The 17,310-nt window shown below is 45.5% G+C and overlaps 1 protein-coding gene and 1 long non-coding RNA gene across 2 annotated transcripts; both read left to right on the plus strand.

Moving 5' to 3' along the window:
- The first annotated feature begins 7,309 nt into the window (after positions 1-7,309).
- On the plus strand, positions 7,310-8,673 carry LOC116622362 (vomeronasal type-1 receptor 2-like). Its single transcript, XM_032388820.1, is given in 2 exon segments — positions 7,310-7,918; positions 7,921-8,673. Coding segments are annotated over 2 exon segments (945 nt in total). The 5' UTR covers positions 7,310-7,653; the 3' UTR covers positions 8,601-8,673.
- A 1,759-nt stretch (positions 8,674-10,432) lies between these two features.
- Positions 10,433-14,472, plus strand: LOC116622386. The gene is made up of 3 exons (XR_004297565.1): positions 10,433-10,636; positions 13,929-14,080; positions 14,224-14,472. It is a non-coding gene; the product is annotated as an uncharacterized LOC116622386 (long non-coding RNA).
- The last annotated feature ends 2,838 nt before the right edge of the window (positions 14,473-17,310 follow it).

Here is a 17,310-nt window from a genome sequence, read left to right on the forward strand (position 1 = left end):
GGGAGTCCAATGTGGGGCTCAATCCCAGGACGCTGAGATCATGACCTGAGCTGAAGGCAGTCGCTTAACCAACTGAACCACCCAGGCGCCCCGAAAAATAAATTTATTTATTTGAGAGAGAGCGTGCATGAGTCGGGGGGGAGGGTGAGGGGGGTGAGGAAGGGCAGAAGGAGAGGAGAAGCAGGGTCTCCACTGAGCAGGGAGCCCGCTGTGGAGCTCGGTGTGGGGCTAGTGGGACTTGATCCCAAGGTCCTGGGATCATGACCAGAGCCCAAGCCCAAGGCAGATGCTTAACTGACTGAGCCACCCAGATGCCCCTAAAATCTTAAAAAAAAAAAAAAAAAAAAAAGAATAGGTAAAGTCAAGATACTGTAATGTTTCTTCATCAGTAATGAACTATTTAAAAATTGTGTTGGAATGACAGAGTAGTTATTTGGAGAAAGATCAAATTCATTCACTATCTCAAACTATATATCAGAATACAGTACAAATGGATCAGAGATGTAAATGTAAAAAAAATAAGCCCTCAAAAAGTTAACCATAGGGCGCCTGGGTGGCTCAGTTGGTTAAGCGACTGCCTTCGGCTCAGGTCATGATCCTGGAGTCCCTGGATCGAGTCCCGCATCGGGCTCCCTGCTCGGCAGGGAGCCTGCTTCACCCTCTGACCCTCCCCCCTCTCATGTGCTCTCTCTCTCTCATTCTCTCTGTCTTAAATAAATAAATAAAATCTTAAAAAAAAAAAAAAAAAAAGTTAAAAATAGAACTACTCTAAAACCCAGCAATTGCACTACTAGGTATTTATCCAAAGGATACAAAAATAGTGATTCAAAGGGGCACATGCACCCCAATGTTTATAGCAGCAATGTTCACAATAGCTAAAATATGGAAAGAGCCCAGATGTCCATTGACAGATGAATGGATAAAGAAGATGTGGTATACATCCATCTATCTATCTATCTATCTATCTATCTATCTATCTATCTATCTATCTCTACAATGGAATATTACTCAGCCATCAAAAAGAATGAAATCTTGCCATCTGCAATGACGTGGATAGAACTGGGGGTATTATACTAAGCAAAGTAAGTTAGTCAGATAAAGACAAATACCATATGGTTTCACTCATATGTGGAATTTAAGAAACAAAACAGATGAACATAGGGGAGGGGAAGGGAAAGGAAAAGAAAATACGATAAAAACAGAGAGGCAAATCATAACTCTAGGACACAAACAGAACTGCTGGAGGGGAGGTGTGGGGGGATGGGGTAACTGGGTGATGGGCATTAAGGAGGGCACCATTGAGCACTGGGTGTTTTTTTTTTTTTTAAGATTTTTTTATTTATTTGACAGAAAGAGAGAGACAGCGAGAGAGGGAACACAAGCAGGGGGAGTGGGAGAGGGAGAAGCAGGCTCCCCGCCGAGCAGGAAGCCCGATGTGGGGCTCGATCCCAGGAACCTGGGATCACGACCTGAGCTGAAGGCAGATGCTTAATGACTGAGCCACCCAGGTGCCCCTGAGCACTGGGTGTTTTATGCAACTGATGAATCACTAAATTCTACCCCTGAAACTAATAATACACTATATGTTAACTAAATTGAATTTAAATTAAAAAAATTTTAAAAATAAGTCATAAACTTAAAATGTGTCCATAATAGGGAAATAAGGAGATCATTTCTTTTTTTTTTTTTTTATTTTATTTATTTATTTGAGAGAGAGAGAGCTCATAAGAGGGGGGAGGGTCAGAGGGAGAAGCAGACTCCCCGTCGAGCAGGGAGCCCGATGCGGGACCCGATCCCGGGACCCCAGGATCACGACCTAAGCCGAAGGCAGTCGCCCAACCAACTGAGCCACCCAGGCGCCCAAGGAGATCATTTCTAACTACAATTCAAAATCCAGAAGTTGTAAGAGACACATCATAAAGTGTTGAAAGCAAAAGACAAAAAAAATCCTGAAGCAGTGAGAGAAAACTCATCCACGTTGAGGGTAACAACAACAGGACCAAAGCCTGGCACTTCACCAGCAACAGTAAACAAATGAAGGCAGTGTAATAAAATATTCAAAGTGCTGAAAGAATAAAAAAAAGTCAAACAGGAATGCTATATCCAGCAAAACTATCATTAAAAAATTAGGGCAAAATGAAGACACTTCCAGGTGTAAAAAATGCAAAGAATTTTTACAACTTATGAAGAAAACAACCCAACTAAAAAAGAAATGGGAAAAAGCCTTGAATAGACATGTCACCAAAGATACATGAATGGCTCATAAGCAAATGAAAATATGCTCACCATCACCAGGCATTAGGAAAATGCAAAGCAAAACCATAATGCAATATTACACCCACTGCAATGGCTACAATACAAAAGAGTGAAAGCATTGTTATGAAGGCTGTGGAGAAACTGGAAGCCTAAAGTATTTCTGCTCAGAATGTAAAATTGTAAAGCACCTTCTATTTTTAAAAACATCTATATTTTTAAGGGAAATCCATTATTTTCTAGATTATGTTGCAAATCCTGACTGAAAAAGAAAACAATGTGGGGGCATTTGGGTGGCTCAGTAGGTTAAGCGTCCAATTCTTGATTTTGGCTTGGGTCATGGTCTCAAGGTCATGAGATCAAGCCCTGCGTCAGGCTCCATGCTCAGTGGGGAGTCTGCTGGAGATTCTCTCTCTCCCTCTCCTTCTGCCCCTCCTATCACACACTCTGTCTCTCAAATAAATAAACAAATAAATAAATAATTAAAAAAAAAGAAAATCTGAATAACCAAGTTCAATATACAGATTAAAAGGCATTGGCGGTCTCTGAATCTAATAAGGTCTGATTCATTTTAAGCCAGATACAGTCAGTTCCAATGTGATGTAAACTCTTTTAAGGAAGAAAAATTGGTTCACATTATTATATTAGGCTATTAAAAAACAACAAAATGAGGGGCACCTGTGTGGCTCAGGCTCAGTTAAGCCTCCAACTCTTTGCTTCGGCTCAGGTCATGATCTCAGGCTTCTGGGACAGAGCAGGAAGTCTGCTTCCCCTCTCTCTCCCTCTGTCCCCCTCACCCCCACCACGTTTTCTCTCTCTCAAATAAGTAAACAAATCTTAAAAAAAAAAAAAACTGAACAAAATGAAAAAAGAGGAAATTCTAACTTGAATCTCCTTTAAATGCATAATGTAAAGATATAAATATGACTTTAGCCATTTAAATTTAGCCAGTTAGCAATTAATATTAGCCAAATTCACTTTATTCCATTAATGAAAGATTCCATATTAGAACACTGATTAATGCGATACATCAAAATAACAGATTTAAAGAAAACATATTTGAGCACTGTAGATCCTTCAGTAAGATATTTGATAGTTAAATCATGCCAAATATGGCATATGAAAAATTACTTTTCAGCAAGAAAATTTCAGCAAACATTATGATCAGCAGTCAACACTGGGAGCATTTTCATGAAAGTGAGGCTGAGACCAGAAGCCCAGTCAGGGCTCTCCCCATTCACCATAGGATGCCTGAGTGGGGACCCAGAGGAAACAGGTAAAGGCAGAAACAAGACAAGGGAAGCAGGAGGCTAGAACTGTTACTATTCACGGATGGCACGATGACATACCTGAAACAGCAAAGATTCTATTTTGACTGTTAGACTAATAAGAGAATTGAGAGAATTGAGAATGTCAGAGAGGAAGACCTTCCTTGCCCTGTGGTCCTTCTAGCTGGACTCAGAATCAAACTGACATGAGACAGATTAACAGGTGAATGTGCGGGGAATTCACACAGACACCAAAGTCCAAAGACAAGGCACCACGAAGCTTACTTGAGCTAAGGAGAGGGGTAGGGGAGAAAACTCATTAGCAAGGTGAAGAGAGAAGTTTGGAAAAACAAGATTGTTCTATTATGCAGATGAGGGGCCTCGGTTAATACTTGTCTTCCTGGGGGCGCCTGGGTGGCTCAGTCGTTAAGCGTCTGCCTTCGGCTCAGGTCGTGATCCCAGGGTCCTGGGATCGAGCCCCACATCGGGCTCCCTGCTCAGCGGGAAGCCTGCTTCTCCCTCTCCCACTCCCCCTGATTGTGTTCCCTCTCTCGCTGTGTCTCTATCAAATAAATAAATAAAATCTTAAAAAAAAAAAAAAAATACTTGTCTTCCTGTTGCAGGCTCTCCTTTCCAATGTATACGGAGGCAGTTATGGGGGAAGCTGAGTCCCTTTCCTGCATCTGCTGGAAGATCCTGAGGGCAAAGCATCCTGGGGGAAACTGAAACTACCCCCTCAAGCAGTAGGGATGGCTCTGAGCCAGCAAGTCCCCACCGGTGATTGACTCACAGACGCCATCGCTTCGACTTCCACTGCCTACCTGCACTACTCACCCACCCACCTTTGCCCTACATTTTCCTTAAAAACCTGGGAGTATTTTTAGCACTTTGGGGACAAGTCTTTGAGAGGCTATTCTGCTGTCTTCCCGCTGTCAGCCTCCCGGAAGTAAATCCCTTTCTCCTTCGCCACCACTGGTTTCTCTGCCTTTGAGTTTTGTCACTGGGCGTGGCGGAACCTGTCTGTCTGGGACCCCAACAGACGCGGATCCCAGCCCTCAGCTGTGACGTGGGACAGAGGCAGAAGGGAAGTTAAAGTTCCCTTACTACCCTACAGCACACGGACGGGTCCTTAGAACAGGCAGAGTGACATTCCTCTAGGAACTCAGCTGCCTCGATGTTACTTTGCTGAGGGCACGAGGCAATCCTCGCCCGACCGCCTGGACCCTGTAAGTCTACTTTAACGTATAAAGATTCCTTTGGAAACTTCCGTTATCTCTACCCCCGAGATAGGTGCGGGCAATCATCCTCCCAAGCATATGGCCCACCCATACACATCTGAAGGGTCTCACGACTCAGGTTTTATCAGGCGGTCCTAAGTGACCTTTTCCCAACAACAGCCAGCCCCCTCAAGGTCCTGGAAACCGTGCTTCTGAAATTCCTCGGACACTCAGGCTCCCCGTAACGCCCTCCCGACGTGCAAGTGCATGATGGGCACTCCTCATGACCCCGGGGCATCCCTTTCTGCCCGTGGGTCCTGTCCCCGGGCTGTAATTAAACCACCTTTTTGCACCAAAGACCGCTCAAGGATGCTTTCTTGGCCGTGGGCTTGGAACCCTGCCGTCCTTCCTCCAGCAGGCCGCTCCCGCACGCTGCACCCCAGCCACACCACGGCCAGCCAGGTCAGGAGATGAGGCTGGGGACGGAACAAACACGACTTTTCACGGGACAGGAGCCTGTCACCTCCCGCAGAGGGAGCGACGGAGAAGAGCAGCCCGGGGGAAGGGGCGGTGTGATGCTGTGGGGGCGGCGCCGCAGGCCAGGGGGAGGTGCGCAGCGGCCCCGGAGCAGGGAGGAAACCCGGCGGGGGCCCGACACGCTCAGGGAGGGCGCCGGTCGGCGGGCGAGAATCCCGGCACCCAGAGGGGACGTCACACGGCCCCGGGTGCGTCAGGACGGCCGGCCAAGGGTCCCAAGCAGCAAAACGACGAGGCAGGCGGTGTCCCCACGCCAGAGGCCGAGAAGAAGCAGGGATGCCTTCCGGGCGATTTTAACCGGCAGCGGACGCGGATCCCAGCCCTCGGATCGCGTCGCCGCGACGGGGCAGCTCGCCACCGGACTTTGGCGGGGGCCTTAGTATCCTAGCGACCCGCGCACCCGCGAACGGACGACTGCGGACTGAGGGGCCGCCGCGCTCAAGCCTGAACCGGAAAGACAGGGAGACTGCCCCTTCTCCGGATCCGCTTCCGGGTCTGCCGGAAATGCGTAACGGCCGTGCTGGGCGGGGCGCCGGGGCGGGGCGGTGGCTGGTGCGGGGGCGGGGTCTGGGAGGAGTGGGCGGGGGCATCGGCTTACCGTGGGCCCCACCCCCGGGGCGTTTCTGGATCTGCCAGACCTAACTTAGTCTTCGGGTTTGGATCCTTAGTGTTTCCCCGGCGTAACGCGGAGCGGGGGTGCCTCCTGCCTGTTCTACGTAAATGTTTCCAGCAATTTAGTGTAAAAGCTTACGGTGCTGGGGACACTTAGAAGGTGAGATGTTTTCCTCCTACTGGGCTGGAAAGGGTTTGAGTCAGAAGCTGCCGTTGCTAGCGGGTGGAGACGAGAGGGGGCGCTGGGACCTGGGCGGGGATCGGTGTAGACCGTGGCTCCCCACCGGGGATAAGCTGCAACCCAGACAAGGAGAATGGCTCATTTAGGTGATGGAGGACTGGAGCCGTCTGTCCAGGGGACACGAGCTGGAAGGGGACATGCAAACCGTGCCCGTGCGGAATGTGAAGCTTTATACCCACTTCCACCAGAGCACAACTTCTGTTCTTCACCACCCGCAGGGCAGATGAGCAACCAGGGGGTTCAGGTCCAGCAGCTTTAAAGGGAAAAGGATAGGTGGGTGGGTGGGTGGAGAGGAATCTGGTAATTTAGCTCACTAATCTATTGCTTTAAAACATCAATTAGGGGCACCTGGGTGGCTGGTGGGTTGAGCGTGGGACTTGTGATTTCAGCTCAGGTCATGATCTCATGGATCCTGAGATTGAGCCCCTCGTAGGGCTCAGTGCTCAGCGGGGAGTCTGCTTGAGAGTCTTTTTAGGCTCATCCTTGCATTTCTCCTATTCGATGCACAAGATTTCATACCTTGAGATTCCATTTTGCATGCTTGTTTTTTATCTTTTTATCTTTTTCAAATTGATTAGTTTGAGTTATTGTTTTCAAAAATCACAGCTAATTGCATGTTCTTTAATTAGGAATAATTTAGATCCTACTCTAAATGTTTTAACTATCTCTAAATGTTTTATTTAAATTACAAATCCCATAGGTTAGGGCAAAAATGAAATATTACACAATAATTTCTATTGTGGATTCCACTGGCAAAAAAATCATATGATTACTTCTGTTGCTTTGGTAATGTTGGTCCATATTTGGTAAATCCATTTTGTTCATGGATAATATTCAGGTCCTTATTAAGATGTTTTCATCTTCATTCACAAGTGATGATGATTAATGGAACAAATATTTTAACAAAAATGAGAAATTGGCACAACCAAACCTAAATTAAAATAAATTCAAATATGACAATGTATGCATGCATATATGTGGATTATTTAAAGATACAACCAGGTGGGGGCACCAGGCTGGCTCAGTTGGTGGAGCATGCAACTCTTGATAATAAGAACTCAGTTGTGAGTTCAAGCCCCATGTTGGGTGTAGAGATTAGTTACAAATAAAGTCTTAAAAAAAAAAAGGATATGACCAGGTAGCTCTGACAATATAGCGTGATGGTAAGCACCAAGTTTATTGTAACCTGGGCATTGCAATATTTAAATGAGTCATATAACCTCATTTTAATTAAATTCTTCTTGTCTGTAAATCATATACACCTGTAAATATTAAATAATTTACAATAGATAAAGCATGAGTAAGCACTATGACTAAATAAGCACTATATAAAGAAATACATTAAACTTGGGAAATGAAATCATTAATTAAAGAAAACGTGTATTTGAAAGAAATTCTCAGGGAAAAGTAATAGCAAGGGGAGAATTCTGAATTTATTTTCCACGAACAATCAGCCCACAGCTGATGTTTTCATGCAGAGTCCTCTCTTTGTGAAAGTGAACACTGAGCCCTGGAGAATGACAGAATGGCCTTAATGGATGCGGGATTTGCTGTGATCTTCCTATTCCAGATAGTTGTTGGAGCTCTGGGGAACTTCTTGCTCTTCTGTCGTTATACTTCATCTCCTGACTTAAGGGGATACAGGTCAAAGTCCACAGATTTGATTCTCAGGCACTTGACTTTAACCAACTCCTTGGTCATTCTCTCGAGAAGAATCCCGGAGACCATGGCAGCTTTTGAGTTGAGATATTTTCTCAATGACTTTGGTTGCAAAGTTGTTTTCTTTGTTCACAAGTGTCCAGGGGTGTGTCCATTGGCACCACGTGCCTCCTGAGTGTTTTTCAGGCCATTAATATCAGCCCCTGGAACTCCAGGTGGGCAGCGCTTAATGGGAAGGCTCCCAAATACATTGGCCCCTCAAATATCCTCTGCTGGATCATGAACATAATGCTAAATATTACGGTTCCTGTGTATATGACTGACAAACGGAACAACAAAAACACTTCAGAAACTATGGACTTCGGATACTGTACTTCTGCACTTCCTGACAAAGACACAGACTTACTGTATATGGTATTGGTATCCTCCCATGATGTTTTGTGCTTGGGACTCATAACTTGGGCCAGTGGGTTCATGGTTTCCACCCCGTACAAGCATAAGCAGCGGGTCCAACACATTTATAGGACCAAAGTGTCCCCCAGATCCTCCCCCGAGATTAGAGCCACCCGAAGCATCCTTCTGCTGGTGACCCCCTTTGTGTCTTTTTACACCCTCTTCTCCATCATTTACATGTATTTTTCTATTTTTCGCAAGACCAGTTGGTGGCTGATAAACACCTCTGCCCTAATCAATGCATGTTTTCCAACTGCCTGCCCCTTTGTTCTCTTGAGTCAGGACCACTGTGTATCCAGACTCTTCTCTGTGTGCACAGGAAGAAATACACAATTCCCTCATCTCATCAGAAAAATATAAACTGTCTGGTTTGCGCTGCGTTCAGCCGCTTAGACACTCATCCTTCAAGGAATCTTCAGCAAAATTAGTCTCATTTTACATCCAGTTTTGAATAATCAGAGATTTCTGCTCCAACAATAGCGAATAATGGCGACTTGTAAATGAAATCCTATGTAATTATTGGGGCGCCTGGGTGGCTCAGTTGGTTAAGCGACTGCCTTCAGCTCAGGTCATGATCCTGGAGTCCCTGGATCGAGTCCTGCATCGGGCTCCCTGCTCAGCGGGGAGTCTACTATTCCCTCTGACCCTCCCCCCTCTCATGCTCTCTCTCTCTCATTCTCTCTATCAAATAAATAAATAAAAAATCTTAAAAAAAAAAAAAAGAAATCCTATGTAATTATTATGTAACTACTCATGTAATTGCATTTTATTAATGGCTGTAGTGGAGAAATTCAGAGTCCAATAAATAAAACAGTCCTGAAATAATGTAGAGATACTGGAAGTGTCTTTGGATGTGTAATTTTTATTTTATTTTATTTTTTTAAAGATTTTATTTATTTATTTGACAGAGAGAGACACAGCGAGAGAGGGAACACAAGCAGGGGGAGTGGGAGAGGGAGAAGCAGGCTTCCCGCGGAGAAGGGAGCCCGATGAGGGGCTCGATCCCAGGACCCTGGGGTCATGACCTGAGCCGAAGGCAGACGCTTAACGACTGAGCCACCCAGGCGCCCCTGGATGTATAATTTTTAATGTGAGATACCAAATTTTCTCAAGATTTACTGGCCATGTGATAGTAACGCCAGCGCCTTTAAAAGGAATAGTGTGTGGGATGATCCTTCAGAGAATTCAGTGTAGAGGGTTCTGGGTTCTGTATTGGGATGCAGGTGGCCTGAGGTAAAGCTGGGGGACAATTAGGTTTTAGTTGTGAAGGACCATGACGACCAGGTTGTGCAAATTGTGTCTTACATCCTTAGAGAATGGTAGGCATTTGAAATAAGAAAACACGTGTATGGAGAAGGACGAGCATATTAAAAATATTTTCAATTGAACATTGGAATTGTGAACTTCAGGGGACGAAAGGAGAATCTTGCAGGAGGATATGTTAGCTGATGTTTTGAAAGGATAGAGGTGGAAAACAAACATTTCATAGACGTTTTATGTCTGTGATAAAAATGAATCAATTTTCAGGGTCTGTAGAAGATAGATTGTTCTGGATTAGTTCTTGGGGCCTAACTGGCTGGTTGCTAAGAAGCAGATTTCGGGGTGGGTGTCTGCAATTCCAATTTGAGGAGACAAGCTTATGAAGAAAGTCTTCATCAAGCTTGGATTAGTAGAGGAGTAGTAATTTGGAGACCAGAGACATGAATCTATTGAATCTGTTTTGTTTAATGAGTTTTCCTGATTTTGAAATCACCCACCAGAGCAAATGGACACATTCGAAAGAAACAGTGGATATCAACTCACACATAATTTAATGTAAATATCTGTGAATAAATTAAATTATAAGGGGTTGCAACTTTATTATTTTTTTAAGGATTTTATTTATTTATTTGACAGCACAAGCAGAGGGAGAGGGAGAAGCAGACTCCCTGCCGAGCAGAGAGCCCGATGCGGGGCTCGATCCCAGGACCCCAGGATCATGACCTGAGGAGAAGGCAGATGCTTAACCGACTGAGCCACCCGGGCACCGGGGTTGCAACTTTAATGTAAATATTTTACTTTGGAATCAGTTTAAATTTGCAGGAAAATAGCAAAGAACATACAGAGAACTCCCATTTTCCGCTCAGCCTGTTTCCCCTGTTGTTAACATCTTACGTTACCATTGTACATTCCGGAAAACTAAGAAACCAACACTGTCACACGGTAGAAATTGAATTGTAGACTTTATTCTTATTTCATCAGTTTTAACACAAATGTCTTTTTTTTTTTCTTCCAGGATACCACATTACATGTAGCCAACATGTGTCTCCCACCTCCTCTTCTCTCTGTCAGATTCTGTCAGATTCTCTGTCTCCTAGGTTTTTATGAACTTGGAAGGTGTGTGGAGGACTGGCCAGGTACTTTCTAGAATACCTCTGAAAGTGGGTTTGTCTGATGTTTTTGTCTGATTAGACAGTGTTTATAGATTTTTATAAAAACATCTCATATCTCATCTGATTACATCATATCACATCAGGGAATTCATGCAATTAACCATTATCACGGGCGGTGTTAATCTCTATCACTTGGTTATCAACTGTTGGTAGTGTTTTCCAGTTTCTCCACTGTAAAATTGCTATCTGCCCATCCCCATTCTGCATTGATTGGAAGGGAGTCAATAAGCTTAGCAGGTGAATTAATCTCCACCTCTTAGGAAGAGTAGTATCTGGGGCACCCGGGTGGCGCAGTGGGTGAAGCATTCGACTCTTGATTTCTGCTCAGGTCTGATCTCAGGGTTGTGGGATTGAGCCCTGCATTGGGTTCCACACTTGGCAGGGAGTCTTCTTGAGTTTCTCTCCCTCTGCGCCTCCCTCCTGCTCACTTTCTCTCTAAAATGGGTAGATAAATCTTTTTTTTTAAAGATAAATCTTGAAAAAAAAAAAGAGTATCTGTGTATACTATTTAGCATTCTTCTGTAAGAAATATTTGTTTCTCCTGCCTCATTGATTTGTTCCATTCTTATTCATATCATTGAGATACAACGTGCATTGAGAAAACAAATTAATATTCCCCTTTGCCCTATTAAATTTACCTTGTGGGATAAAACTCTCCAGAGGGCATCATGAGTTCCCTGGTTTATTAGGTAAGACAAACAGTATTTTGTGTGCCCATGTCACAGGGTATTTGCATCACCCTCAACCCACACACTGAGTTCTGCTGATGGGCAAATAATAACATAACAAAGTCCTCCTTCCCATCATGAATCCAAAGCTACTATTAGCGCCAGGATCATGAGAACAGGTAAGGGATCCAGAGAGTCCCTATAAAACTAGTTCACAGTTGTCTCTATTCTCCAGTCTTTTTTTTTTTTTAAAGATTTTATTTATTTATTTGACAGAGAGACACAGTGAGAGAGGGAACACAAGCAGGGGGAGTGGGAGAGGGAGAAGCAGGCTTCCCGCGGAGCAGAGAGCCCGATATGGGACTCGATCCCAGGACCCTGGGATCATGACCTGAGCCGAAGGCAGATGCTTAACGACTGAGCCACCCAAGCGCCCCTATTCTCCAGTCTTAGCAGATTACTTACAGCTCAGACTTTCATCTGAGAATTTGGGGGTTTTGTGATGTACCAGGGTCTTCAAAAATTTTTTTTGATACATTGTGAAGATTATTGCAAAACTCTATGACCTCATTTCAGATGGAATCTAAACATTTAATCTGAAGAGTAAATGATTGTAAAATATACATTTTTCAGAATACCTCAAATATTTACACATAGAAATTTTAAAAAATTACATCACCAAAAAAGACATCCATGGAATATTTATGCATTAGAGTGTAATTGGCAAAGTTGAAACAACCCAAATGTTTAACAAGTAATTGTTGGATTAACAAATTGTGGCATATCCATACAACGAAATCTCACTCGGTGATAAAAAGGAATGAACTAATTAATATACACCACAGCGTGGTTTACTATCAAGGGCATTATGCTGAGTGAAAGAAGCCAGTTTCAGAAAGTTATATAATATATGATTCTATTCAGATGATATTATGAAGAATGTAAAGATCTGACAAATTAGATTGGAGGATCCAGGTATGATTTCAGGGAAGCACGAGGAAAGAATCTTTGGAGTGATGGGTAACCTCTTTACTAGATCATGCTCAGTGCTTCCGAGAGGTGGGCGACGTGAACAGGATCTAAGATCGACCAGCGGGAGCTCTGTCCCCAGCGTGGTCCACCTCTGTCCTGGAAAAACCTGGGCTTGGCAGGCTTCGTGGCAGCGTCTGTTTCCCGAGGCCCCTTTTGCTCTGTGCTTCCCAGGGAGGGTAGGACACCACATTGTCAATGTGCCCAAGTTTGTGCCTCTACCTCGTTCACAATAGAAGCGAGAGCCTCCCCAGGAGAGGAAATCAAGTATGAGTCAGAATGAAATAAAACAGTATTAAAAAAAATCTCCCTTCACGAGGCGCCTGGGTGGCTCAGTCGGTTAAGCATCTGCCTTCGGCTCAGGTCATGATCCCGGGGTCCTGGGATCGAGCCCCGCATCGGGCTCCCTGCTCAGCGGGGAGCCTGCTTCTCCCTCTCTCTCTGCCCCTTCTCCTGCATGTGCACACACTCTCTAATAAATAAATAAAAATCTTAAAAAGTCTGGGCCAAGTATCTAAGTATCTAAATCTTCATGGGAATATGGGACACCCCCCCCTTAGTGCCCCACCTCCAGGGCATTATGAGGATTGACCCACATCATGCTTGTGAGGTTCCCGGCACGGTAAACCATAAAGCACATGTGAGCACATGGTAGATGTTCAGTAAACATTGCATCAGTGAACGTCCACACGTCGTTGTCCAAATACAGACTTGCTCAGATATTGCTGCCTTCTCAAGCCTTCTGGAAACTTTAAAGGGACAGCAACAAGTATGATCTTCTAGGTCCGTCTTCCCTGGGAACCCACACCAACAATGTTAGCGTGAAGATGGTGGCTATGAAGGGCTCTGGTGTGCTGGGCCTGCCTTCTCTGGCTTCATGCTGATAAGGGGTCTCGGGGGCCAGCATCAGCACTAACAGGGAACTTGCAAAAGCTGTCAATTCATGGGCCCCACTCCAAACCTACAGAATCACCATTTCTTGGAGTGGGTCCAGAACACCTAATGACTTCAAGCACATTAAAGCTTGAGAAGCAAGTCTTAGGTAAGTGCCTCTCAGCCCAGGCTTCCAGTTAGGATCCATGTGAGATTTTAAGAACGACCATCATCTGTGTGCCCCACCTCCACCCCTAGTCTATCTATTGGTCAGGGTGGAAACATCAATGTTGCTTTAATTACGTGCTCCAGGTGATTGTAAGATGAGACCAGGAGCACAAGGGCTCCCAGGTGCACTTAGGAGAGTTGATCGCAGACTTTGGTCCCAGGGGAGGGGACAGGGTCTGCCATGGGTGGGTTTGCAAGGGACGGGTCAGTGCAGCTAGGACTCCCCACTGCTGTACCAGAATTTATGGGTGTCTGGGGGGGGGCATGTGAAGACAGGGAAGGAGAAATTCATGTGTTGGTCTCCATGTAGGAGCTCACTGATCCTGAATCTCTCCTGAGACAAAGGGCAGGAGAGGGTGACCTTTTTGTTTTTTAAGTAAAGTTTACCTCCAACACGGGGCTGGAACTCATGCATGCTTCACCCACTGAGCCAGCCAGGCACCTTTTTGCATTTCAAGGTCCTTCTGCCTGGGATGCAGTGGGAGCAGGTGAAGGAGCTGTGCTGGCACCTTTAAGGAATATTCTCGAGATGCACACGTGATTCCGCCATATGATCTCACTTACAGAAGAAACCCAGAGAAGGAAGAGAAAGCTACGGGCGGGTTCTCAGGTAAATGTCATGTCCCGGAGCCGAGTCCTCTTTTCCTCCTGAAATGCCGTGGATTTGGAACATGGAAAGATTTACTTCTCCAGCTCTGGTGGTCCTAACACGTATGTTTTCAACTAATATTTTTCCTGGTTTTCTCATGACAGTCAGGGTTCTGTGAACTCTTCTCCCGTGTGTCCCAGAGCCTCCTCTCGACGTTATCCAGCCTGGCTGCGTTTACGCCTTGAGCAACTCCCACTGTGAATTATTGGCCTTCAGCTATTGGAAATGTTCCCTTTGTGACAGAGCAATGTGGGGATGTGTGGATACCCAAGATTGGGGTTGGGGCCGGGTCCTGGGGTATCCACGTGGAAGAACATTTAATGTTTGGGTTCCATCTGGATGCTCCATCAGCTCTGTGCAAGATGTTCAGAAAATGTGCAAATTGGGGCATCTGGGTGGCTCAGGAGGTTAAGTGACCCTTGATATGGGCTCTGGTATTGATCTCAGGGTCATGAGTTCGAGCCCCACGAGCCCACTTAAAAAATTTTTTAAAAAGTGCAAATAAACAGGAAGGCATTGGTGGTCTAAAATAATTCAGAATTTTCTGAAAAAAGAGAACCTTGCTGTGTAGATTGCTAAAGAAACACTATTTAGGGGGTACCTGGGTGGCTCAGTCGTTAAGCGTCTGCCTTCGGCTCAGGTCATGATCCCAGGGTCCTGGGATCGAGCCCCACATCGGGCTCCCTGCTCTGCGGGAAGCCTGCTTCTCCCTCTCCCACTCCCCCTGCTTGTGTTCCTGCTCTCGCTATCTCTCTCTCTGTCAAATAAATAAAATCTTTAAAAAAAAAAAAAAGAAACACTACTTAGGGGTGCCTGGGTGACTCAGTCGTTAAGCATCTGCCTTCGGCTCAGGTCATGATCCCAGGGTCCTGGGATTGAGCCCCATGTTGGGCTCCCTGCTCCGCGGGAAGCCTGCTTCTCCCTCTCCCACTCCCCCTGCTTGTGTTCCCTCTCTCGCTGACTCTCTCTCTCTGTCGAACAAATAAATAAAATCTTAAAAAAAAAAAAAACTACTTAAATACACTGGAGATTACGGGTCTTCGAAGCTAAATGTGGCTTGATATTTGCATAAAGCTGATGTTTTCTCATGATTAGATTCAGATTATAATTTTCTTTCTTTAAAAGTCAACTTTTATTGTAATTCCTGTATTCCACAGAAACAGGAATGTAGCAAGCAGGTCAGGGTAATACAGAAAAAATATTTTTTTATTTTTTAAAGATTTTATTTATTCATCAGAGACAGAAAGAGAGGCAGAGGGAGAAGCAGGCTCCCCGCTGAGCAGGGAGCCCGATGCGCGACTCGATCCCAGGACCCTGGGATCATGACCTGAGCCGAAGGCAGACGCTTAACCATCTGAGCCACCCAGGTGCCCGGAAAAAATGTTTAAAAAAACCCTGCAGCTCTGTGCACGTTGCTCTGTTGACATCTGGAACAGGCTCTCCCCCACATTGGCCACAGCACCTGCACTTGTCCGATGCTGTCTGGCCAGTGCAGCCCGGGGCACACGTGGCCAGGCCCACAGGGCGGCCGGAGCACCTGCTCTTAGACCTGTCGGAGGTGCCCGGGCCGCCGGTGGAGTATGAGCCGCTGGGGTCTATTTGGAGTCCAGGTGAGGACGGAGGTCCAAGGCCGGTGACACAGGGAGACATTGGTACAGGCTGGAGGTGTGGGGTATAATTTATTTTATTTTTGCAACAATACCACAGCGGTGATGTGTCCTGGGTGCATCAGGCACCTGATAGCAATGTGTTCTCTACAGCCGATGTTACCGTCATTCGCTTGGCTCAGGTGTTCTCTGCCAGATTCCTCCACTCTAAAGCTAATACAGTGTTTTTTTCTTATTTAAATTCAATTAGCCAACATATAGTGTATCAGATGTGTTCAATGATTCATCAGCTGCGTATAACACCCAGTACTCATCACATCACGTGCTCTCCTTAATGCCCAGCAACACAAGCAGGGGGAGTGGGAGAGGGAGAAGCAGGCCTCCTGCCGAGGAGGGAGCCCGATGCGGGGCTCCATCCCAGGACCCTGGGATCATGACCTGAGCCGAGGGCAGACGCTTAACGACTGAGCCACCCAGGTGCCCCCAGCTCAGTTTGTTTCCTAGAGTTAAGAGTCTCTCATGGTTTGTCTCTTTCTATGATTTCTTCCCATTCAGTTTTCCCTCCCTTCCCCTATGATCCTCTGCACTATTTCTTATATTCCACATATGAGTGAAACCATATGATAATTGTCTTTGATTGACTTATTTCACTTAGCATAATCCCCTCCAGTTCCATCCATGTTGATGCAAATGGTGGGTATTCATCCTTTCTGATGGCTGAGTAATATTCCATTGTATATATGGACCACATCTTCTTTATCCATTCGTCTGTTGAAGGGCATCTCGGCTCTTTCCACAGTTTGGCTATTGCGGACATTGCTGCTATGAACATTGGGGTGCATGTGCCCCTTCTTTTCACTACATCTGTGTCTTTGGGGTAAATACCCAGTAGTGTAATTGCTGAGCTAATACTGTTTTCAAGTTAGTAAAGGGGGCACCTGGGTGGCTCTGTTGGTTAAGCGCCTGCCTTTGGCTCAGGTCATGATCCCAGGGTCCTGGGATCGAGCTCCGCGTGGGGATCCCTGCTCAGTGAGGAGCCTGCTTCTCTCCTCTGCCCTTCCCCTGCTTGTGCTCACTCTCTGTCAAATAGATAAATAAAATCTTTTTTTTTTTTTTAAGATTTTATTTATTTATTTGACAGAGAGAGACACAGCGAGAGAGGGAACACAAGCAGGGGGAGTGGGAGAGGGAGAAGCAGGCTCCCCGCAGAGCAGGGAGCCCGAGGTGGGACTCGATCCCAGGACCCTGGGATCATGACCTGAGCTGAAGGCAGTCGCTTAACCGACTGAGCAACCCAGGCGCCCGATAAATAAAATCTTTAAAAAGAAAATAAAGTTTGTTCTTTGCCATTAATATGGGTTCTGGGTGATTTACTGAGAGATGTGTATAAAACATCATGTTTAATCTTGAAAGCCCCTTCTTTGTCTTTGCTTACAGTTTGCTTGGGAAATGAAGACTTTCACCTTTATTTATTTGGAGATACTTGCTTTTGCAGGTAGAGGTTCTAAATCATTCAGGCATTGGTCCTGCAAATCTCCGTCCATTCCACACTAATGTCACAGACCCACTCTTCTTATTGCTGGG

The sequence above is a fragment of the Phoca vitulina genome, unplaced genomic scaffold (assembly GCF_004348235.1).
Source record: "Phoca vitulina isolate PV1807 unplaced genomic scaffold, GSC_HSeal_1.0 scaffold52, whole genome shotgun sequence".
Lineage (NCBI taxonomy): Eukaryota > Metazoa > Chordata > Mammalia > Carnivora > Phocidae > Phoca > Phoca vitulina.